Source organism: Diadema antillarum, unplaced genomic scaffold (assembly GCF_040938485.1).
Source record: "Diadema antillarum isolate AM-2024a unplaced genomic scaffold, OU_Dant_1.0 seq00001586_RagTag, whole genome shotgun sequence".
Taxonomy (NCBI): Eukaryota; Metazoa; Echinodermata; class Echinoidea; order Diadematoida; family Diadematidae; genus Diadema; species Diadema antillarum.
The window spans coordinates 791-27,366 of NW_027272303.1; the positions used below are offsets into that span (position 1 = coordinate 791).

Consider the following 26,576-nt stretch of genomic DNA (forward strand, 5'->3'; position numbering starts at 1 on the left):
GATGTAGCAGTGGTAGTAGAACTGGTAGCAGTTGTAGTATTTGTATTAGTGGCAGAAGTATTAGTAGTAGTAGTAGCAGTAGTAGTAATACAATACAATTGGAAGCAGTAGAAATAGTTGTAGTGCTACACTGAAGTTGTAGTAGTACATATGTAGTAACAGTAGCAGAAGTAGTTGTATTAGTAGTTGTAGTTGTAGTAGTACTGAAGGAGAGGTAGTACAGTACTCTCCGCGTAATCGGGTATCGCTTAAACGGGTATTCCGCTTAATTGGGTAGAAATGTCAAAATCAGTTCCAATGCACATTAAAATTACCTGATAATCGGGTTGCCTCTTCGCATAAACGGGTAAATAATTTTCGTCTAATCTAATTTCTACCCACATTTTATCGCAGATATAATACTTTAAGAAACCATAAATGTCAAAATTTGCAAGGCTAATCGCATTCTCTGCTTTATTTGCTAAGAAGACCGATCATTTTGCGAGTGATTAGCCTAAACATTAAAACACATGTACCATTAGAGCCACATGTAAACGAACATTACACATGTAGCTGGCATTCATTCCAATTGCATAGTCAGTCAGGAGTTGAACACACTTGCGCTCCTCCCTCGCTCCGCAACAACATTTCACAATACGAGAAGTTTGCAACGAAAATCAGGTCATGCACCAGCTTCATAATTTTGCTTTTCCCATGCATTCACTTATCGAAAAGTAACCCGACGTTCTACTCGAGAGAAGTGTTCATTTCGGAAAGCGCCTGCTTGTTAGCGAGGAGTCCATATTCAACCGACAAAGTTTTCTGAAAACATATCATTTGTCCACAAAAAGACTGTAAATTTTTGCTCGTGGCTGAGCAAATGTGAGGTATAAGTATAATGTGCTGTGCAAGCTTAAGCATACAGTGTGGGCGTTTGGTGCAGTGTACAATGCATTATGTACATACACATTATGTGTGTCAATATCAATTGTGAATGAGACGTGTTCTTCTGTTAATCGGGTACTCCGCTTAATTGGGTAAGAAACGCTCTGCTAGAGCCTACCCGATTATGCGGAGAGTACTGTAGCAGTAGCAGTAGTAGCCATAAAAATGATATAGAATGAATTAAAAACTGAAAGAAGTAGCTGGTTACCTGCAGCTGTAGATATCATTGATGTACATGAACTTGTTGAAGGCCGTAGCCTCCAGGCTGTCTGTCATTGGTCCATCAAGTAACCGGATTCCTGACATTTAAATATAAATGCAAATAAAACCAACAAAAATATCAGTTTGATTTTACAAAATTCATGAATTTCTGCATCATCATTATAAAAACTGAATGTATATCTGTTCATTTTTATAGCAGAAATGCCCCCCCCCCCCCCCCAAAAAAAAAAAGGAGAGAAAATCTCCTCAAAGCAAATTCCTTGAGTCAAACTCTCTGGAGTTGAGATCCCCCAAGTGGGGCAATAATACCAATTATATACCTCATTTCTAGAATCCTCTCATCTGACTGGTTAAAAGGGGAGTCATGAAAACAGCTGTGCCCTATTTTTGAGTTACTGTGACCGGGGCCCCGGCACAGTTAGTAAATAGGTTTGGAGACAGTCGCGACCCATACACATAGATCGCTCATTATGTACGCACCAATGATATGACCGCCGCACATTCGATCAGCGTGCTGTAAAAGAGACTAGCGGACTGGTTTGGCGACAGTCGCAACCCTGTATCAGTGTACACATATAGATGATCACTCGAATCATCCACATCATGTACGTACCAATGATACAACCGCTGCGCTGTCGATCAGCATTGATTACAAGTGCTGTAAAAGAGACTAGAATCTATATTTTCGGTATATAAAACAAATAATAACTACTTGATATTCGGGGCACAGTTAAAATTATGTCGGCCCTCGGTGATGTGAAAACCATAACAATGCCCTCAGCTTCGCTTCGGGCATGGATACCGTTTTCACATCACCTTGGGCCCATAATTCTAACTGTGCCCCTCATAGCAGTCATTATTTGTATACTATGCCCTGAAAGGTAGTCCATGTCTGTATACTTTAGTTCTTGATTTTCAGGGATATCTATGCCTCTATAAAACAAAACATCGGGCCATGAGTCTATGATCTTAACCGTTGAGGATGAGCTGATTTTGCTACAACACGCATTTCCCATAGACACTTGCCCAAGTATACTCGGGACTCGTTCTCAATGGGTTAACTGTGACACGGTAGTGTGGTCACTCACCTGACACCCGGGCGTCAAACGCCACCCCGACACCGCAGATGTTGTTCCGGACGGCGGCGATCTCCCCTGCGCAACGCGTGCCGTGGCGATTCTGCGTCTGCTTCCCGTCCTTGATTCGCATCTCGGGCATCGGGTCGTTGTCGTTGGCGTTCAGGTCCCAGCTTCCCTCGGCACACTGAAAACACAAACAAACAAACAAACAAAATCTTTTATCTTCCTTTTCAAACACGAAATTACACACAACCATAAACACAACATGACACTGAATCACAAGGGCAAGAAAAAAGGGGTAAAAAAATTGAATGGAACAACATTGGGATTGGACACAGACCAGCGAGAGAAAAGAAGACAGAATTACAGACAGACATACATTTCAGCCGGAGAAATGGACAGGAAAGCCACACAGACTCACTGTGACAATCAGCAACAGAAAAATGGAACAGGCCTTAGACAAAACGAGTGATGTGAAGATTAAAAAAAAGGAAACACAGGCTTTAAGACAGAAAGACAAACAGTACATACAGAGAGGAAAATGAGATAAAAAGATGAGGCAGAGAGATTGAGGGAAATAAATATATATGGGGAGGCAGGAAAGGGAAGAGATCAAAAGGAAATAACAATTCGATAAAGAGAGAAAGGAGATCAGTAAATAGGAAAATAAATTATCAAATAATTACATTGTATACTATAGTGTATTCCCATTATAACAAACACAGTTATAACGAAACTCTTACAACAAAGCAAAAATTCAGGTCCAAAAATTACTGTCTGAATATCTAAGTATATACTCTAATTGTTTGGCTATAATGAAATTTCAGTATAAAGAAAGTTGCCAGTCCTGAGGACATGGTTTTTTAACAGGTGTTGCCTGTATAATACTCCTTCTGTGTGCATACTGGAAAGCGATAAACAATCACTTGTACAGATGCACATTAGGGGGGCATTTCATGACGCATTTTGGTCGGATATTTTTCTGACAAACTGTTACAAGCTACTGAAATCCTTGCATCTGACTGGCTGAGAGCAAAGTTGTCCGACAATTTTGTCAAACAAAATGCTTCATGAAATGCCCCCCAGGTCAGCTAGCATCTCTCTGACTAACCAATCAAGACTGATACCTTCTTCATCATGCTACATGTATTGGTGTTATAGGAATAAAGGGGTAACAATTAAATTCCAACAAATTATTTGCTGGTATTGGTTCCGTTAATACTACTTTTACTCACATAATTTACAGCAATATCCTCGTTCAGCCATTCCAGACCTGTGAAAAGGAGAGAGTAAGAGAGGGAAAGATATTATAACCATTATATAAACAAATTATAATCCTTACATTTTTTTCATATCTGTGAAGAAAATTGCAAATTTCAACAAGAGTGATGTCAACCTACTGAGGACGAATCCCAAGCATACTCGGGCAGGTGTCTATGGGAAATTGCATGTTGTAGCAAAATTAGTCCGTGGTGTCTTTCCTCTGAGGCACACACAGGTTGCAATGTTTAACCAGCCTGCTGATGTTCCAACAACTCCAAACTATCTCTACTCCAAATTTGTTCATGCAAAAAGCAAACTTGAAGCAATCAATCGCATCACCGATTCTATTAGGCCAGCTTTATTTCAATCAATTTTCTGCTTTAGAAGGCAGTGAAGTGAGTTCATGAAATTTAATTAACCTCTCTTCTCTTGCATTGCACACCACAGATTATCATACATTCTCATTTTTTTGTTTGTTTTTTGTTTTGTTTTGTCTTTAATGTACAGGACCATAAGACATGTTGTCCTTTTTTCCATGCTTGATATCCATTGATTATGACATTCTGTTTTATTTTGACAGATAAGAGAAATACATCAATTCACAAGTCAGCGAGCAAGATACGTGTTTGTAGACAAGACAAAAAGTCAGCATCAAGCTCTTCATGGTCTTTCTGCTGTTTGTTCATTTTTTCTTCCTCCTTTAGATAGAACCCCTCTCTTAGAATAATATTAAATTTTCATTTCAGTACATTTTTCTTTTTTTTTTCTTTTTTTTTCTTTTTTTTTTTTTTTGGGGGGGGGGGGGGGGGGGATAAGTGGTACACAGTTTGCAGCCAGTATAATCCAGTTTGAAGGAATTCTTTGGTCAGTTAAGGAGATCTGTATTAAAGGTAGGGGATACCTTTTACAGACCTCCCAAAATGCAGCAAAACATTCAATATGAACCTCAGGGGACTTGTTTAGGCCACTGCTGAGAAATTTGGAAGTCAACAGTTATCTACAATTTGAATAATGCACAAAACTCAACTACTCAGTAGTTCTGCGTGTCAGCCACACTTAAGCCTTTTTGTTGCAGTCTTCTGTATTTTTTTTTTTATCTATAAACACAAATCTAAAAGTATAAGAGCTGATGTAATAACATATAGAGTGTGTGGCAAGAATGTATATAGAAATGCTTGTAAGATTTGATGAACTTTCTTCACAAAATATACATGATGGACACACATGCAGTGCATGGGTCTGCAAAGCTAGCCTAGTAATGTACTGGAATTTACGGTGAGCCCCGAAAAAAATTCAATTCAAAATCTAACGGTCAATAAAAATGTACTAAATGTTACCTTCTACTTTCAATACTTAATGGGAGTTTCTAAAATGATACTCTCTTCAACATACCACTGTATTTATACAACTCTTCATTTAAGGCATGCAAATGGGATTCCCTACCTTTTAAAGCATACAGGAAGTTGCTTGATAATTTGTTACAACAATGAAACTCCCAAGTTCCACTGGCCACACTCTACACACACAATATTTTCCACAGATGCTTTTTTGTAACAGAGCTCTTTACAGGATGTGATGTAAGGTGCGTGTTGATACTGTGCATGTCGTTACTTCTGAAAATGCATATCAATCTACCATGTACATGTATGTACAGGTAGTACATTTATATAGTCTCCCAAAACAAATTTCTGAGGTTTGGTGCTGCAATCTCTTTTAATGGTAACTCAAATTTTAATTGTTAATATTTGAAAGGTAGAGCTACAATGTATCATTTTCATTCAATTCAGCCCTTTGTTAATAATGTATAGAATTGTTTATTTCAGATGTAGAATTTTCAGAATCCTCTTGTTATCACACAACAGGAAACGAGACTTTAGTGAATGGAAGGGCCATACGTCACAAGACGCCACACGGTCCACACTTGTGGAGCTTCATTCTCTGAACAGGCAGAGGAGCTTGAGACTCTGTTCTGCTTCGTGACCTGAGCTGTGGGTACCGCGGCTGGTTTCACAGGTTTCTTTCGGGTGAAGCACCGCCATTCTGGTAGGCTCTTTCTTTTCACAGACTCAACTTGGATATTGCTCACCCCTATCTATCTCTCACATGACCGGTCAGCTGACCCCTATAAGCCCCACAGGTCTGTTTAATAGACAGCTTGAGTTTTTTACAGATAAAACTACACATGCACACAGATACTCCGCAGAGCATGACAACAATGTGTGGAGCGGTGCATTCCGATAGACTCCTCGGACTGCGACACGGCCCTGTGCACACCCCCATCAAACCCCTTTGTCTTGTTCCCCTCTTCCACAGGTGGTATCTCCCACGAGGCAAATATGGTGCCTGCGACATGTATACATGCTATCAAAGCCCCTGCAACTCGCTGGTACAGCACTGTAGCCAGAGTAAATACAGACCCAGGAAGAAGTGATGGTGTTTGTGCACCGAACCACAGCATCCCAAACATACAGAGTTTTTTGGCACGTTCGGAGTGAGAGGTACAACACGCCTAAACATAGCAGTACAATTACACTGTGTAGAATAGTACCAGCAACAGGTGGTGAAGCACACAGTGAAGACACACTACATCTTTGAGCAGATGTTGAGACCCTGGTCAGAAAGGCCACCTCTTACCAGTAACAGGTGATTCACTGCAGAATCTGAGATCGACCTGACTGAAAATCGCATAAAAAGATTCACACAATTGGGAGAAATGCTATTAATAGCGTACATGTATCACCAAATACGAGCATACAAACAGCTTCTCACTTGCCTACACAATAGGCCCAATGTACACTCTGTATCCTTGGACAAATTGGTGGACATTGCACTTCCCTTTGTAATATTATGCAATCTCTTTTGCACAGGGCTTTTAGCACCAGTTACAGATCTATATCTACTTTGCTGTTGTTTTGCTTCCTGTTAACCTCCTTCCTCATCTTTTCCTTCATCTTCCTTTTCATTCTCTGCTCCATTCTCTCCTTGTTTCTTCTTTTTCCTTTTCTTTCCTTATTTCTCCTCATTCTCTCTGCTCTCCACCTCCACTTCATTTTGTTTTGTTATTCTTTTTGCTTTATTTCCTTCCTCTTTTTATTTCTTCTTTTCTTTTTCTTGAAAGTGGTACATCCCAAACAGAGAAAAATGTCAAACATGGGGCATGTCAACTAAATTCTTGTGTCCAGTCATTTTTGTTGTAACTGATTGACAAAGTGCCTTTCATTGATGTAAATAAGTACTGAGTTATGAGTATGCAGTGAATAAGCACCGATTATTCAGTGTTTTGGTACCAAACATTTAATAATCTGTGGTTATTTATGTCGATGAAGGGCAATTTGTCAATCAGGTGCAGCACTGGGCATGTCACACTCATATAAGTTGGCTCTAAACCAGCATGTTTAAAGAATATAATACACACTGTGTCATTATGTTGGATCACATTTGACAGTGGGATACCCAATCTATGGTTTCTATTGGGGGAGGGGGAAGGATAAATCAATTTAACTGAAAACCCATGCAAACAGAGATGGTGTGCAAATTTTCCTATGAAAATAGTACAACTGATGTACATGCACAGCTCTACAGGTGGCTTGGAGAAAAAAAGAAAAACGAAATGAACTCTTTGTTGGTAATTTTTCTTGCATGTCTAAGACTAAAATACATTTAAACTGACTGATTCCCTTTAAACCACTTTTCTTGATATCCTACACACACTATGATTGGCACAAAATGTGTACATGTGATACGGTCTCTGGTTCAAATAACATCAACCAGACTCATTCATTTCATTAGAAAAAGAATTAAGTGACATTGTATTCCCTAATACATGTGGAAACATGATCTACAGACAATATATGACATCCCTAGAATGTTGTGTATGAAAATATTTGAGGTAATATCACTTCCTTTGCACAGAATGGACAAGTCTGACCTGACATGGTTGATTGATTATTCAAGCACAGTTCTAAATACTTTGTTTAGAATGGCTGAAAGGATCTGAAGGCTGTGAGTTGGTGGTCAATCCAGAAATAGAATTGAAGTCTGTCCAAGGTGATATCAAACTGAATACACCGACAGGTCATGTCAGATTTGACAGACTTTGCGAGACTTTGGTGAATGGGGTAGAAGACTTGAGGGTGATGGTAATTAAAAAGGGCTTTTTACACTTGTAAATTTTTGCTTAGTCCCGTACCAACGGTGGGGCTAAGGGGGGGCCTTAGCCCCACCGTTGGTACGGGACTATCCTTAGCCCACTTTCTGTTTACACTCGTTTTTGCTAAAGTGGGCTAGCCCCACCGATAGTCCGGTACTATCTGGCCCTGCAAAATAGCAGGGTTAGCACCGCAATTGAAGTGAAAGCAACTCCACTGTAGTAGGGTAATGGAAGACCCGTGTTCTGTAAACAAAAATGACCCCATACTCCTGAAATTTAATACCAGCTGTGGAGGAAGTGCCCTTCAAAATTAAGACATTATGACAGCGTGGGGAAACACATTCGATTGTCATATTCAGCAAGACAAAAACATTGAGCTTGCCAAAATGCAATACTCTGTATGATGTTTCACTGAAGTCAATGTTTGGTTTCTGGTAATAAAATCTTACTTTTTAAAAGGGTTCCTACTCAACAGACTTCATTTAATTACCAGTATTAAGTTGTTTTGATTTTGACATTCCCACGAATTCTACACTATTCAGACTTGCACAATTCATTAAAGAAAGACATCATAAACTTGCTCAAGAGCATGTACATATTAAGACAAACACAATTACAGTTTTTGTCTTTTCTTTTTTACTAATGCCGTAAGTTACAAATGCTGGTATCTGTAAAAGAGCTTACACGGTATGATCACAAGCAATTTCTTTGTGTGTGCATTCTTTATTTGTGTACATGTGATGTGCATGCCCGAAGATACCTTCTTTTGTAATAATATGGTGTGAATGGTACCGGTAACATCTCTCAAGAGTTGTTCAGTTCTGTTTTTTCATGGTAACAATTTCAAGAATCTGTAATCTGTTGTATGTCAAGTTCTATGGTCTAAAAAAACAGTTCAAAACAGCAGAAACACTAAATCATAAAATCCACACACATGTACACAGCTGTACACACAAACACTCACAAACACACAGTCCAAGGTCAACATTGAGAACCCACCATCATCGATGACCGCTACAGTGACCCCTGACCCTGTGATGTTGTGCTCCCAGATGCCTGTCACGTTGATATCCATACCAGGATTCTTGGAATTGTGCTGAAAGATCAAAACAATAACAAAAACAGACAATAACAAAAACAGAAAAGAACAAAATGGATTATTATTATAATCTTTATCAATCATTACTCTTATCATGATGATGATGATTATTACTTTTATTATTTCATTTCTTCTTCTTCTTCTTATCATTATTATTATTATCATATTATTATTATTTAAATGTCATTGTTATTTATATTGCCTACATGTAATCCTGTGCTACTTTTGGCTAGCACAAATAATGAAACCCCTGAAAATAACTTCACAATTTTGTCTGCAAATTTGAATGGCTTGACAATTGTACAGCATGTACTCAAGAACCCATGAATATGATTTTGAGACGCTTAGCACGAACAATTAATTGCGCAAAAATATCAATGTTTACAGCTACCTGCTTTTAAAACCAACACACATTATCATGTATGGGACTACATACATGTACATACATTGTAGTATGCCAGTGAGAAATGATATGAAAACAACAATTTATGAAATCTGACAGACAACACTGCATGCAGCAATCAAGTGACAACTTGTTTTGTCGTCACCTACTAATCATCATTGTTTTTGCGCCAATTTTGGGGAGATTACACAATGCCTCTATTGAAACAAAGTGAAATGTGAACAGGAAAACATGAAAGGCTAATTCAGGCATTGCAATACAATCAAAACCTGCCCTGCATGCATCATAACATCGCACAATGACAATATTACAATCTCATGCAATAATGATCTAAGACTGTATAATCAAATGATATGAGAGTTGCTCCATATACGTACATGTGACTATAGTATGTACAAATGTACAAATGTACCTTTGTACACTGTATAAACACATTCAAACTAGATGCATGTGTACACTTATACACATATCCATTGTACATGTACGTATGCATTATACAACATGTAAACTTACAACTTGTACATTGTCATAGCTACAATGTAACTCTGCATCGGAAAACTAACTACACTGCATTGTAATACGTACACTGGGAAATCAGAACATGATGCACATGTTCGGTATGTAGTACTACACTGTGCAAAGGTACATTGTACCTCGAAAAAGGCTAGAAATCATAGAACGGTCTTCCCCTCCCTCCCTCACCACACACACACACACACACACACACACACACAACCACATGCACACACACATTCAGTGCACAATTTAGGCCTCACTGGAGCATCTTACAGTTTGTATATATACACATGAAAAAAGAAAGAAAGAAAGAAATGAAACAGATACAAACAAACATATACAGTTCTGTAGTTTGTTGATCTGCCGGTATTGCAGTACAATGTACTGCAGAGGGTACAGAGTGTTGTCTACGAAGCTGGCCCGTACTGTAGGCACTGACATGTGAGTGCATTAGAAAATCAGCCTTTCACAGTGCTTTGTGTTTGGCCAACCTTGGAGAAGCATAAAAGTTTTTATCAGTTGTAGATTTTAGAGAAAGAAAAAGAAAATAAAAAGACGAGAGAGGCAAAGGAATCTGCATGCCACAATGTACAGTGTATGATCTTCATTGTACTGTATATAACCCAAACTGACCCCCAACAAATAGAGGGCTTTTGTCCAGCTTCAAGGCTGTTTAGTCTGAGTTTTGATTTTTTTTTTCAATGCCTTTCCTAGTTTTGTTTACATGCTGAAAGGCCGGCAATATCCGTAACAGAAGGATTATAGAAATCTCATTTACACTATTGGAAGCAAAAACAGAATTTAAAGAGCATCTGGAGATTTTTGTTGTCTCTTCCTGTTTCTTGGCTCTTGACACTATCTTTTAAAAGAAAACCAGACAAAGTAAAAAATGTAAGTCTGCCAATTTTCTTTTTTTTTTAAGGGATGATATTTTTGGTTTGGGGCTTCAGGTTTTTTAACTTTTTGTGGGATGATGAGAAACCTCTTTTGAAATAAGAAATAACATACCATTAAGAGAGCTATTCAAAGTTTATGTCATGAACATTGGTTTGGAAATGCCTGTGATATCCGAAAAATTTAAAGAAATCGTAATAAAAGATGGGACCCACCTTTTATTAATAGGACCACTTTTATACTTTGTTTTTGGATATCTCAACCATTAGGCATCTAAAAACCAAATTTCCATGAAATAAAATTTGAATTCCTCTTGGAATTGTCTGCTCTTTTTTCATCAGTAGTTTCTAATTATCTCGGTAAAAGTTAGACTTTGAATTCCCCATCTCAACCAAAATGATACCACCCCTTTAATTTTTTGTTGTTGGGATGTTAAACAAAATGCACAGGACCAGCTTGAATATTTTTTTAAAAAAGAAGAAAAAAAAAAAAAAAAACCTTTGATGTGTATTTACTATTTTATAGCATTCACAATGCTGTGAGACATTCTTCTTCAACCATACAAAATTTTGTGAAGGTTGCAATTAAAGGGATTTTCCCTACAAACTTTAGCTTAAGAACAAAACAACTGATATACAGTTGTACAGCGTATACAGATCATGTAAAGCTACTTGCTTGTGAGACCACATTTAGGAACCAATGTCTACATTTTAAGCAGTTCTGGTGTCCTCTGTATCCTGCACCATACATTGGACTGTACGTGTACAATGCACATGTTGCCAGCCGTGCAGGCTGGCAGATGCATTCATAATGATGTCTGTGTTTCAATGTTCTTTTTATGCACATGTACGTACACGAACTATGTATTTCGACAACAACTCGATGCTACATGTGGCAATTTGTACATGCACATTCAAAACTTCCGTACTGATATTCTTGAATTTGTTTGCAAGATTCGGAAGTAACCTTTTGCCTGTAGTTAAAACAAGTAGGCAGTACATTGTAGATGTACCACACTTTTAAACGGTAATTCCTTTTAGCTACAGTTGTACAGTTAGGCACAGGTGCACAACAGGGAAACAACCTGCTCATTGATTGATTGAGTTTCCTTCCTTCAAACAGAAGTTACCCTTGATAAACATCCTTTACAAAACAACCAGAACGACATCATCATCCCAGAATCACTGTACATGTACTTGGCTCTCAGAATTTTTTAAAACCTGGCAGCTTATACTTACCAAATGCCACTGACTAGAGTAAGAAGGGTCATCGAATTCCATGGACCGCTTAAATCTCCTACGTATCGTCTGCTGGTTGAACCACTCGATCAGCGGGTGCTGCGCCAGTGCTGCCTCCGTCTGGCTGCGAATTTTCCCGACGAGATCCCAGTTCATGCTGCCGTTCAGGGCCTGGTGGTAGCTGTCGGTGGCAAACAAGTAGTGGCCCACCAGCTCCCCGACCTGGCCGTGGTTCCTGAGCCCAAGATCCTCGGCCACGAGGTGGGCCAGGGAATCGACTCGAGTTCTGTTCACGCTCTTCCTGTGATTCTGGTACTGGATTTTAACAGCCCACGACAGCGTCTCATGCTCGACGCTACTCCCCTGAGAGCTAACATCATCCGGGTCCAGCGGGCCACCACTGGAATAGAAGTCCAGATAAAGTCCTCGCGAAGGTTGTGCCACCAAGATCCACAAGATGAACACGGTCAGGCGAATTTGTAACTGGACGAGGACACAGAAGAAACTCCCTCTCTCTTTCATCTTTATACCTCCTTCCATCGTTAGTGCCGAAGCTGGGGTGGCACTCTGTTACATAACCCTACCCCAACTATTCCGGAATGGGGGTGCAGGACACCCTCTCCTGGCAAGAACACCGGCCCCTGTGGTGCTCCACGAAAAGACTGCTGAACCGTGGCTACAATGCCCATGCATTCCAAGCACACCCTGTGGAGAAAGAAAACATGGTATTAAAACTTTAATAGAAATTAGAATCCCATCGTGGTTCTCTGGATAATCTATCAGTTTCCTCAAGTTCAATCCAACAAGGAATAATGCACAGAGAGGCACCCTTTACTTTAGCTGTATGCATGTAATCTCTACAATCTTCTCCTTCAATCGCTTCTCTGAGTCTTTACACCCTGCTCATGGTCTACAATTTGTTACAGATTGGAATCTTGAAATGTGATAGCCGCTTGCATCAGTTGAATACAGTTTGCATTAGAAATAAATTTGAAATAAGACCATTTCTGGATTTACATGATTTGATACACACACACACACCCAGAAGATAAGTTTCATAGATTCATCTGGATAAGGATCATTGTACAAAACCTTCATCATCACCATGGGCAACCCTGTGTGGTACTTTACAAACAGCATCTTCAAGAGGTTATCCCTTTTTTTTAAAGGACTTGTTAAGAGAAACTTGGGCTTATCACAACTTTCAACTTTTTATGGATATGGGCAAGTCCAAGATAACGCGCACGTTACGTATGGGACATTCAGAGACTTTTATGACCTGAAAGATACAGTGTTAATGGCCTTTGATCATATTGAACTTCATCATGGTGATTGATATCTAGAAGAAGTATAATCATGTAAAAAATTGAGAAAAATGACCTTGACAATTATATTCTAGAAGAGAAAATATGTGCCGTTACGTATGGGACCAGAAAAATTTTGTTTTTCTGAACATTTTTTTCAACCTCAAAACTCTCTGAAAGTATATCATTCTACAACTTGTAACTCACTGTGATGAAAGTCACAACACTCAAGATTATCACAGGTAAGTTTCATGTCATTAGGCAAAAAGCTCTAATTACAGGTTCTAATTAAAGACAGACATGACATGTTACGTATGGGACAGTTACGTATGGGACAGTTTGTCCCCCATTCATTTAGTGTGTGAAGAACCATGTTTATGGGTACTTTGCATAATTATTGAAGTAGAATCAGTTGAAACTACTCAAATACTGATTCAGATTGTCAAGGAAACAATATTCCCCAAATATTCACCATCATAATCATATTCCATCATATTTTTATATTTTTATGACCAACCTGGGTATGCATGCCCTTTGTCCCCCATTCGTTTAGTGTGTGGAGAAGCATGTTTATGGGTATTTTGCAAAATAATTTTGCAAAATACCCATCCATACAAATTTTTGCATAATTATTGAGGTGGAATCAGTTGAAATTACTCAAATACTGATCCAGATTGACAAGGGAACAATATTCCCCAGATATTTACCGTCATAATCACATTCAATCATATTCTATATTTTTTATGACCAACCTGAGTATGTATGTCCTATTTTTATCAGGATAGTTACTACTGAAAAATTGAATACCTGGTAGTTTAAAGTGTTTACTTCCATTGATGAAGGGCAGTTTGCCATTTAGTTTCAATAAAAAACTTGACACAAGAAATATTAAGTTTAATAAATAAGCAATACCTGCTGCGTGGAACCCCAGTGATCGAGTACACCGTAGATATATGATGTCTGTCTAGCAGTCAGGTCATTGATTCGAGTCACACCTCAGTATGTATACCCATTAATTTTGTTGTGGCTACTACTGAAAACTGAATAAGGACAATTTGTGTATCACTTGCAATAAAAGAAAAAAATCATTTTACTTTTTTTTTTATATATATATCACAACCATATGGATCTCCATCACATAAACTTTGAATTCCTCTAGTCTTAGGATTTTATGCTCTTAAGTAATTCATATAATTGGTTTCCAATCATCTCTTTAAATGTTGAAAACTGAATCCCCATTTCTACAAAAAACATACCATCCCTTTAATGCTGATTTTTCATTGTGTATTTTGCCATCTTCCCCTCCCCCTTTCTGAAAATTGTTCAGTCAAGTTCATGTATTGTTTCAAGTGTCTATAACTCAAAAAGTAGCTACAAAGTTGGGATGCTTTCTCCAGGATGATTGACCATTTGTGTACTGAGAGACCTTCCCAGCTAGCTACATGCATTCACATGCAATATGTATGAGGATGTCCCATACGTAACGCATTTGTCCCATACGTAACATTATTTCAATGCCTAATAAAAATTATTTCTTTTACTTTTTTTTTCTTTTTTCCCTGGTATTTAATTTCTCTAAACAATAAATTAGAACTTTCCAAAAGGGCATTAAAATAACCTTAGCAATTTCAGAAAAAACCTAAAAAAATGACCTCATTTTGTTACGTATGGGACATCTCATGATAGGACACGAGCTAATTTGCATAATCATTTGCATAATCCCTAAATTTTCATACCAAGTTAAACTATGTGATGAACTTCTTATGTCCACATATTAATCAAATATTATTTGCTTTCCTTTGAATTAATATGAATTTTTATAAATGTCCCATACGTAACGCTGTGTTTCACATATATGCAAATGAAGCCCTTGAAATTTGCATAAATTTACATAATATCATTTTTTCCTCCATGGAAATCAAAACTTCAACTCATAAGCTTCAAAATGATACCAAACATGTCAATATTGAGCAAAGATGAAATTTTGCCTTCTGAGGGGACCTTATCTTGGACTTGCCCATATATTGACATTTCAAAATATGATAAAGTGACATTTATGGATACATACCAGTGATAAGGCAAAAAGAACATAACACTTTAAGGTACAAAAGATGACATGACCAAAGCAGGGTCTGGAATAACAGACTAGAATAACAAAGAAAATTTTTGGTGAATTGACCCATGGACATACAGTGTAAGTAATAGTAATACTGTAGGTCCATGGTTGACTAAACCAAGGAGGGATGGTACATGTAGCTGGAGGGATAACTCCTTCACCAAACCATCCTAGCTTTCACACACCTACCAAGACTGCTTTAATTTGAAACATGATTGTAGTGAAGCATCATTAGAATCATGTTTCAAATTAAACATATGTGCCGTGTGCATGCAAACTGGAATCATGGAGGGTGATTTGAAACATACAGTTGTAATTCCAATCATGTTCTAAATGACAGTCCAGAAGTGTTTTCCAATCACGTTTTGCCAGAATTAAGCAACCAAATTACCACGTGTGAACATAACGAACTCCAATTATGTTTGAGGGTGGAGATCAATCAGTCCCACAGAAAAACGGCTCAAGAGTAAGAACTTGGAAAAAAGCTGAACTTCTCCTCGCTCTGAAATTAAAAACTGCAGAATATGTGAAGCCTTCCCCTGTCATGTGAACGAAAGATTTGAATCGTAGAAGGTTTGCAATCGTACTTGTAATTCAGCATTCAAATTAAGCACTCTCGGTATGCGCAAAATCACGGCATGCCTTCAGAAATGCCTGACCAAGGAGTTTTCATATGACCACTCCTTGTTCTGACAACATGGGTTGGTAAACTCACTCATGCTTTCAAAATTTATACCCCAGGGTAAACTCTTTCTAGTGAAATGGAAAACCCCAATAATTCCTAGGATTAAGCTGATGAACTGTTAAAACCTAGCCACTGATGTGCAACAAGCATCTCTAAGACTTGAAAACAATTCAAAGCAATCTTTCCACTCAGTCATGCACAGTCTGACTTGCAATAACAAGAAGTACAATGTACATAAATTACAGTACATGTACTGTAGACTATGAAAGTTTTGTGTTGAATAGAATTTTGTTGGTTGTCACTTTTTGCTTTGCACTACGCTGTACTTTTTGCTTTTCATTGCCTAAAGTGGTGAATGAACCAAAGTTTCTGAAATTATATGAATTATGTCTTCATCATGAATTTACTAATGAGATTGCACCATAGAAATCATACTACCATGTAGATAGTGTAGATTGAAACACTGAAGGATATACAATATTTGTACCTCTCTGCGTGTTCTCACAGATAGGGAACCGAACCTACAGTCTAGTGCCATGCCATTTGGCCTACAAGCCTCACAGATATAATGTATGGCACCAGACTGTAGATATTTGCCCATATTTTATGAACAAGCAGGGGGTACAGTTGTAACTACATGTGTACATCCCATAACTCTGGTGAGCGGATGCTCAATAACCTCTGAATTATTAAAGTTTATACCTGATCCATAAACTGGCACCACAAAGCGCCTGAAATCATGCTTGTACTGCAAGATGGGGGCAGTTTGGTTTGGCAATACATGTCTCAGGCCCTAATTAATATTCCCTCAAAAATGTGGACTTTGACTCATTAACATGCAATGTGAGTATTCTGGTGAAGTTTGAAGTTGACAAATCAAAATTTAGCTACCCATGAGAAGCTGTCGGAACAGGCCAATCTTACTTTCAAATTCGTCTTTTGTCGTTCATTTTCAAATAAAGTCCATTCAATTTAGTCATTTGGCATACATTTTCGTCATTTACACGCAAGGCGACACCGTCTCGCATACGACAACATCTGGCTATTATTGAATGAAAAATTAATGAAATCGTGTGAACAAAAACGAATTTGATCTTCACATTCTGCGATCCGTAAGCAGGAGGGATGAATGTGAATGACAGTTGACGATTTTGAATGTTATGTCTTCGAAAATGTTTGACGAAAAACGAATTACAATGACAATTGATGAAATTGAAGTTAGGATTTGCGTTCCACATGCTTCTCGGGACGAAATTGAATAATAAATCTTTGAAATTGAATGACAAAAGTGTGAAAATGGATGGGAAAACCTATAATCAATTTTTGCATCGCAGTGAAACGACAAAGTTTTCTGAAGACATATTTGTCCTCAAAAAGAATTAAAATTATTGCTCGTGACCGAGCAAGTATAAGGTACAGTGTATGTACAATGTGCCATGCAAGCACGGGGGTTATCATACAGTGTACATTGTAGGTGTTTGGTGCAGTGTACCATGCATGTACATATAACACATTGTGCGTGTCAATTTTGAATGAGACGTGTTCTTCTGTTGATCGGGTACTCCGCTTAATCGGGTAAGAAACGCTCTGTCCGAACCTACCCGATTATGCGGAGAGTACTGTACTACACTCTGACTGTACATAATTGCAGTACCAGTACAAGCTACAGACAGGTAGAGAGAACTGTACAATATTAAAGGACAAGTCCACCTTTAATATACAGTACATGTGGATTGAGTGAATGCAGCAATATTAGTAGAACACATCAGTGAAAGTTTGGGGAAAATTGGACAATCCGTTCAAAAGTTATGAGTTTGTAAAGTATCTGCGTAGTCACTGCTGGATGAGAAGACTACTACAGTGTATGATGTCATATGCGTACAACCATGTAAAGACAATAAAAAGAGAATTTCACAAAACTTTACTTTTTGAATAAAGTGCACATTTCTTCGACTTGTTAACGTACTGACATACATGTATGTTAAGGGTAATATTATTCCCCCTGCCTTCTGAAAGAGAGAAGTCAAGTGTTCTTTTGTTATGCGAGAAAAGTGAAAATATGTTGAATTTTCTTTATTCTTTCTTTATATTGTTGTACTCATGTGACATCACAAGCTACAGTAGTCTTCTCATCCAGCCCTGAGTGAGCAGAAACTTCAAAAATTCATAACTTTTGAACGGATTGTCCGATTTTCCTCAAACTCTCAATGATGTGCTCTACTAATATTGCTGCATTCTGACCATTGATTTTTTGACTGATTTTTGATTTCTGACCATAATTTTGCCTCTGATGAAGATTCTGCTAGGATCGAAAGCTCAGGCCCCTTTTGACTCCATTTTACTCCATTGGCTCGCCAGTATTGGATAAGCAGTTTTCAGCAGCTTTTTTTTTTTTTGCGACACAAACAATTTCTGTCTACAGCTCTCTATATCAAGATGAACGTGTCCTTTAAAGTCTTTAATACAATGTATCATTAATAGTGTGTCTGATTTCACTCCGCCTACTGTACTCAAGCCAACTTGGACACGGACACTTCAAAGCAACAATGATTCTCAACCCTGCAAATTATTAACTTACCTATGAGGTGCTATATTTTGTGTGCATTGAATAACCTTCTTTGAAGACTCTTAAAGGTCCAGTTTACCTTTGGGAGCAGTGATTTGAAAATTTTTCAAGATATTGCCTTTCATGCATATGTATGTGTAGGTCTGTTGTACCACAAAACATTCTCCCATATAATTTTTGTTTGCAATAAAGCCTAAAATATATTATAAGGAGAAGTCAGTATTTTTCTCAATAAACCATAACTGTAGACGGTTTAGTTTGGAAACATCTTTATTGTAACTGTTGTTCACATTGTGTATATTTAACAATACTTAACATCAATTTTACTAATTCAAATTTTCACAGTGGTTGTTTCTATCCCTAACTCACATTTTAGAACTATTTTAAAGCACTAATGCTGGGTTTTTGCTTCATCTGCAAACATTGGTAAATTATGCCTTTAACTCACCTGTGCTAAATTTTGCATGCATGAATTCATATCAGAATAACCTACTTTAAAGACTCTTGGTAATCCAAATTTTCCTGATAGTTAACAATTTTTTATTTGCTCTCAGTATCAACATCATACAACTGTCAGATGAGAATTATAAAATTTTACTCTCGGCTGTTCAAAAATGTTGTATCAATAAAATGTATTCATGGTGTCATTCACTGTACCAATACTCTTTTGAGATGAAATTGCAATCTATTTCAGAGATTCTACACTCATTCCCTCCTTGGTGAGCCTAAAAATAAGGGTAAGAGTTTACTGCTAAGGTGTATAATAGATGCAGGTGGGGCATGTAAGATGGGGATAAAATGTGGATGTACGCATCACAGCCAACAATGAAGCATTTCCTGGAGTATATCACACAGACTCTCTTTTCTTTGTTGTATTCAAATTATTCTACATCCACATACAGTGTACTTAGTGGCATTCTTCGAAAAAGACACTTATAGGTCGGGGGGGGGGGGGGGGGGGATGGGACGGGGGCGGAAAAGTCACACTATTACTCATCTACTGCTTACGTGTATGAGATTTATAACTTTAAAGTTGGCTCCGTGTCATGACAGGAAAGCTCTTCATACTGGTACCATGTACAACAAATTGTACAATGTAGTACACTAGCACCAATAATGTAGCATGCTGTGGCCCATGCAATTATTACAGTGTACATGTACCTGTTTGTTATCACATTTGATATCGTAATGAATGTCACACATTTTACTGACAGAGTTTATGTGATAGTGCATCACAAACCCAACATAAAGTTGCATGCCTTGATTTGATGTGAGGACTCAAAATCGGTGAAATGGTTCAACCTGGTCAATCTTGAGTTTTTCATATTTTCCTTGAAGGACAAGTCCACCTTCATAGACATGTGGATTCAATGAATGCAGCAATACTACACGTCAGTGAGGGTTGTAGGAAAATTGGACAACCCGTTAAACAGTTATGAATTTTTGAAGTTTCTGCTCAGTCACTGCTGGATGAGAAGACTACTGCCTGTGATGTCATGCGTGTGTACAATGATATTGAAAGAAAACACAGAAAATTCAACATATTTTCACTTTTCTCGCATAATGAAAGAACGCTTGACTTGCTTCTTTCAGAAGGCAGGGGGAATAATATTACCCTTAACATATGTCAGCGACAAGTCGAGGAAATGTGGAATTTTCTTTTAAAATTGAAATTTGTGAAATTCTCTTTATATTTTCTTTATATCGTTGTACGCATATGACATCATACACTGTAGTAGTCTTCTCATCCAGCAGTGACTGCGCAGACACATTCAAAATTCATAACTTGTGAATGGATTGTCCGATTTTCCCCAAACTTTCACTGATGTGTTCTAATAATATTGCTGCATTCACTCATTCCAGGTGTATATGAAGGTGAACTTGTCCTTTAAGACAATTCTTCTTCTACAATATTCTTAAGATTGAGATCATAAAATGAAAGGGGAAATTGTGTTTTTAGCAGTTTTTCTAGAACACATTTTTTTTTTTTAACCCATTGAGGACGAGTCCTGAGTGTATATTCCAGCAAGTGTCCATGGGAAATGCGTGTTGTAGCAAAATCAGCCCATACTCAACGGGTTAATAGAATAGTGTTACATTAAGTACATACATGTACAGCAATGTCCTACAGCTACAGGCCCCTTTCATTTATTACAAGTCCTTTACACACTCTTCACTTTTCACTCTACAGCAACTATTGAAAGGATAGTGCTACTGCTTTGAAAGTTGGTATTAGTCATGGACAGAATTGTGTTAATAGAGCATGTACTCAGTTTCAGCTACTGATAATCCCTTCGATGTTGTTGCTTTGGTGCATTACATCCTGTTTTTCCTTTCTCTCTATCTCTTTTTTTTTTTTTTTTTTTGGTCCCATCCACTGCTGAGCTAGCAAGGCTTGATAAGACAAAGTGCTTGAACAGACCCTATACATGTACAGTATATTGAACATACATGTACATCGGAGCCTCTTTTCTCAGTACACTTTTCCAGAGCGTGTACAATCATGTACAAAATGTACCGATACCTTGCAATATTTCGACAGGTTAGGAGAGTCCATTTCATTTGAGTTACACGTCATTTAGCCCCTAACTAGAAATCCAGGTCTGGTGACTTTTTGCTGGTTTTGTGATGGAGGATCATACTGTACAATGTATATATGGAGGCACAAGAAGAAAATACTCTCCCATGCATGCTTGCAGGAACAGAATGTACAACCGCATGGTTTGGTGTGTACACTGTACAGTGTACAGTCTGTGCTCACTTTGGACTAGTACATACATACATTGTATGGTAGGCCGTTGTAGCTTTGTGGTTCCAGGGCTGCCAACTCTCATGCATTGAGAGTGAGACTCACGCAATTTGGTCCTTTCTCACTCTAAAACTTTATTTCATTTGCATGCATTTCTATTGATCTCACTCATTTTGACTCCTAAATTATAGCATTGGCCTACGGGAGTCTCACTCTCAACTAGTGTCCAGTGTTGGCAGCCCTGTGGTTCATTATCACTGACACTAGAATAAGATTTGAGAGTTTCAGGCACATATTATCATAATACTGTATAGCTGCAAAAATGTCCGTACAAACCGTACGATTTATCTATCCACAAATCATTCTTATAAATGAAAATTACTCAAAGGGGGTTGTTTTGCACAGAAGCCAAAAGTATACTTTATAAACAAAAATTCTAAAATATCAAATTTTACCAGGCCAAAAAAGTAGGCCTATTGTACATACACTGTAAATTACAAATTCTATCCTGATCATCAAATGCAAGCCCAACTTATGCTATTGTTCAAGTTCTCTGTGAGATCACATTGCACAGCAGAAGAATTACCATAGGTGGCTTATGCACTTGTCAATGTAATGACTCACCCCACTACCCCCGGACATGGGTGCGTCATTTCCTCGTTTGGTCCGTCAAATTTGTGACCCAGGTGTTCGTCATTTTACCAGCTTTGTCCGTCAAATTTTTGACCGAGGGGTGCGTCAAAATCCCATCAATGTCGGTCAAAATTTTGACCGAGGGGTGCGTCATGGTACGTCACTTGGCTATGGAAAATAACACGCATTATTTTGAACCGAGGGGTGCGTCATGGTACGTTACTTGGCTATGAAAAACTGCACGCATTTTTGCACGCTACCGGTCCCGGATACGCGTACCGCGAGTGAAATTACAGTGAGCGCTTTCCCGCGGCAAGTGAAAATCAAAGTCGGGAAGCGTTTTGGAATAAGAGGAAAAAATGCTTGCCAGAATCTGGCAAGCAAAGAATTTAAAAGCCACCCTTTCTCCTTACATTTTCCCTCCAACAAACCCATGAAATCATGCATACTCAATCTCAAACCAGGGACTGTTCAGCGATGTATAAACAACTTAGTTCAATCTTTCCTGTCGAAACGGCAGCAGAAGAACAGCCTGCCGCATGCTATTTTCTGCTCGCGGGATAGCCCGACCAGCTGGCCAGACGCGCGCGCGACGCTGTTAGCTGTGCGAATAAGATCTCTACGTACCGCGACTAGGCTGTAGTTACGCAGTACTCGAGCGGGAATATGAATGCCGTGGCGTGGTGTGTACCTACCTGCGCTGCAGCAGTATGCATCCACCGCACTAGCAATGGCCGCGCACACACAGCGCATTCTGCACACATGGGAACATGTGATTGTCATGTATGGATTGCATGCACAGAATACATACTACTGTTCGGAATATCGTAGCAGCAGCGTGATGTACGGTGAATGACAATACGGCCGGTGCTTACATGGTAAGGGAAACTTGCCGAAACTTTTACAAATTATGTGTACGAACCAAAAGAAAATGAAATTGCTTGAATAAAACGTATGCAAAAATCGTTTCAGTATTTACGGGGGTGCGTCAAATGTACCGAGGATGTCCGTCACAAAAGTGACCGAGGTGTACGTCACTTTCAACGTGTTGTCCGTCAAAAAAGTGACTGTGGTGTTCGTCACTTGCAGCGTTATGTCCGTCAAAAAAGTGACTGTGGTGTCCGTCAAAAACCCCGTGTGGTCAGTCAAAAAATGACCATGACGCACCCATGTCCGGGGGTAGTGGGGTGCGTCATTACATTGACAAGTGCATTATAAATAGTGTACAGTGTACAGTGTAGGCCTACCTAGATGCTAAATGTTGCAAGCTTTACATTCTCAGACTATATGTAGGCACATCTTTCCCTGCTTGCCCACCCCCCACCCCCCCCCCCCCCCCCCGACCTCGACCTCAATCATATGGATAAAGCGAATGCTGTGACAGCACAAATATACCCATTCCATGGATCCCATTGAATCAAACATCAGATGTTATAATGCATAAATTACGACTTCATCATTGGACTTCTACAAAATGATGCTATGAAAGCAATGACATCTATACATGTACACCTTGTAGGTTCTATGTCAAAACCCTACATTTCTGTATGTCAAATCACCCACCACAACTATTCTGACAAAGCAATGTCCCTGACAAACAAAAACAGTTCAAACGAACAAAAACAGAGAAAAGCTCTGTAGCCACTTTGCATTCAGATTATGAGGAAGTTTCATCTCATCTTAAGTCTGATGTGTGAATCCAGGAAACTTGAATGATTGTGAACTTGATAAATAGAGTATAGCATCATGAGTCACACTCAGCTATGTGGAGATGCACGGTTTCAATCTTTGAAAAAAAAAAAGCTCAAGAATATTGTCACAAAGAAGAAGAAGAAGAAGAAGAAGAAGGAGAAGAAGAAGAAGAAAAAGAAGAGAAACAAGTTTTAAGATAAAACAGCGATGATATTGAGGTTTGCTGAAAAAATCAGAAATAAAATTTTCAGATGATTTTGATATAATATACATGTATGGAAAAGTCAAAATGTGCACATAGATTTGAGAAAAAATCTGAAATCAGATTTGAATCTACAGAATATCACGCCTGATAAAAGTTGACACTCTGACGTTAACTTCTTAAAACAATCTTGAGGTCAGATGCTTAGCATGTGATGTCATACTAAAGTTTTAGTCATGGTGAATGCACTGCATCAAGATCTGAAAAAAAAATAATAAAAATTGGATCTTTAATGGAGGACAGTTTGCAATTTGGCAGTTTTTCCAGGGTTTGAATATCATAGAAAGATCAGTGACCTCCGAACCTGTGTAATGATATTGCCATGCATCAGATACTATACGCCAAGAGCAGTGCACAAAGCTTTAGAGGACTGTGATCAGAACTGGATTTAAAAAAAAAAAAAAAAATACCTACGATTATTACTTTGTTTCTACTGCAGACTGTTCACTGCTTGATTGGATACCCATCTAACTCACAGAGGTAACTCAAGAAGTAAATTGACCTACATGTTGTAGTTCTTATTCATGAACAGAGTCTATAACTTTACAATTACAAATTTGTAAGTATTAGGATTTATGTACACACAAAGCCCAAGGGCAGAGCTTTGCCCGTGCTGAGGAGATCAGCATGAAGCTTGAAGGAAACAGCTTACAGAGAAGCTGTAGGACAGCAGTGGCAGATTCACAGGGGGGTGCAGCTGGCAAAAAAAACAAAAAACAAAAAAAAAAAAACAGACATGTACATACATGTACAAACTGTACATACAATGTACAACTTGCAAAATTTAATCTTCCCCTCATGTGCAGTATGACAATGAGTTTGTACAATAAAGACGATGTCTCTCATTCTCGAAAGATTCAAAAGTCTTGTCATGAAATTCCAGTCCATTTTAAGTGCATATTAAGACAGTGTGGTTTGATTCACTAGACAAACTTGTTCTAGAGAATTGTTAATAACACATTTAAGAACTTTACAGTTTACATTTATGCAATGACGTTCTGAATCAAGGCGATTTCACAGGTCATTTGGAAGGAGAAAACGTGCGTGTGATCATTTTATGAGGATGGGGGGTGAGTTAAGAAACAAAAAAACATGATCTGCAAAACTGTACAGAGGTGCGAGTGTGAGATCTACAGTGTACATGTATGCATTGCATCAACAGTATGTGTTTGTGTATGCATAGCATACAATGAGTACATTGTGCAGGAGCAGGGTATTGTAGAACTAACTATAATACAAAGCCCTTCGCACGGTGTCTGGTCGGGCTACTGTAAAAGTTTACTAAAACCATAGATATTTGCAGCATGAAATTTTTGCGAATTGGGTCATACAGCTCTGAAATATGCCAGCAGTGGTAAAATAAATCTTTAGTCATAATGTCCCATCTTGTGTGAGACGGGGTTATTGTCCCTGATGGGTAACTACAGTATTTCTGCAATGATATTCAATCAGAATCAGTTTGAGGTATGGGTACAGGTACAGCAGTGGTTTAGGTTGTACACTTTATTTGCTATTATTAGTATTAACCCATTGAGGACGAGTCCCGAGTATGTACTCGGGCAGAGGTCTCGATGGTAAATGCATGTTGTAGCAAAATCAGTCCGTCTTTAACGGGTTAAAATTGTTCCTACACACTTGAGCACAGAGAAATGTACGGTTTGTAGTCATTTCCAAAAGCCATCGTGGTCCATCATGTCCTGATTTGTGTTTTAATTTTCTGCTGTGCTCGATGTATTACATTATTACATGTAGGTTCATTCATTGTACAGTGTAAAGAGCAGAGTGCAATAACCCATTGAAGTGGTCTGCCCCTAGGGCCCCTAACATGTACAATTTCTACCTATTTGTATAATTACATGCTGAAAATCACCCAATTTCCTAATTTAGAAACCTTTTGTTAAATGTCATCAGCCTTCAGCTGCGCGGCGCCTTGCCCAAGCAGAGCATGCGCTTTAGAGTGCGTATTGTACCATGCAAACCTCAAATACGTTTGAACTCCCAAATAAGTTCACCCTATCAGCCAAAAGATAACAAATCCATAAAAATTCCCTGACCAGTACCAACATTTAATCATCTCATCTGTTCCTTGTGTCATTATCAATTTTTCCTTCAATTTTCATTTTACAAATTCCTTTCACAACCTTTTGAGTTTATATTTTGCAAACACACAAACAAACACCAATGAAACATATCTTCCTTCCCTGGTAGAGGTAATATTAATGCTATCAATATTACAAGAAAAAGACGTCTATAGGTACCACAAATGCAGCTTTAGTGTCCAGAGCTATCATACCTATAGCTACAGTCTAGTATACATGTAGGCACAGAAAAATGTCATATATTTACTAGTAAAAAAAAACAAAAAACAAAGAAAGAAATTCCAAAAAAAAAAAAAAAAATCCACCACCAGCCTCGCCTCCAGCCTCCACTACCACTAGGATCTAGATTCTAGCACACAGTCCAAGCCTGCACCAAGGACAAGGTCAACCTCCTGTGCCAAAATTCAGACACACGCAAAAGCATTAAGCATAGAATCTAGAAAAATGAAGGGAGGTTTTACATGTAGCCGGTAGTCAAATTTTGGACTGCACTATGGTCAAATTATGGGTGGCTTGCTTTAGCACATTATTCCTATTTTGCACAACTACATTTTAGTCCAGGGCAGGGGGCTATATCCAGACCTGTGTATAGATTCTATTTAAACGTCAATTATTTGCATGTATTTCCTACGCACTCCCGGGTTGGCGAACTAACAATAGGCACTGAATTAGTTCGCCGCCC

At 38.4% G+C, this 26,576-nt stretch overlaps 1 protein-coding gene across 1 annotated transcript; it reads right to left on the reverse strand.

Moving 5' to 3' along the window:
- Positions 1-1,132: 1,132 nt before the first annotated feature.
- On the reverse strand, positions 1,133-12,046 carry LOC139710910 (proprotein convertase subtilisin/kexin type 7-like; the record flags this gene model as incomplete). The annotated part of the gene is made up of 5 exons (XM_071622830.1): positions 11,789-12,046; positions 8,638-8,734; positions 3,461-3,498; positions 2,235-2,409; positions 1,133-1,223 (listed from the first exon to the last, which is right to left on the reverse strand). Coding segments are annotated over exons 1-5 (557 nt in total), but the record flags the coding sequence as incomplete, so codon positions are not given.
- Between the last annotated feature and the right edge of the window lie 14,530 nt (positions 12,047-26,576).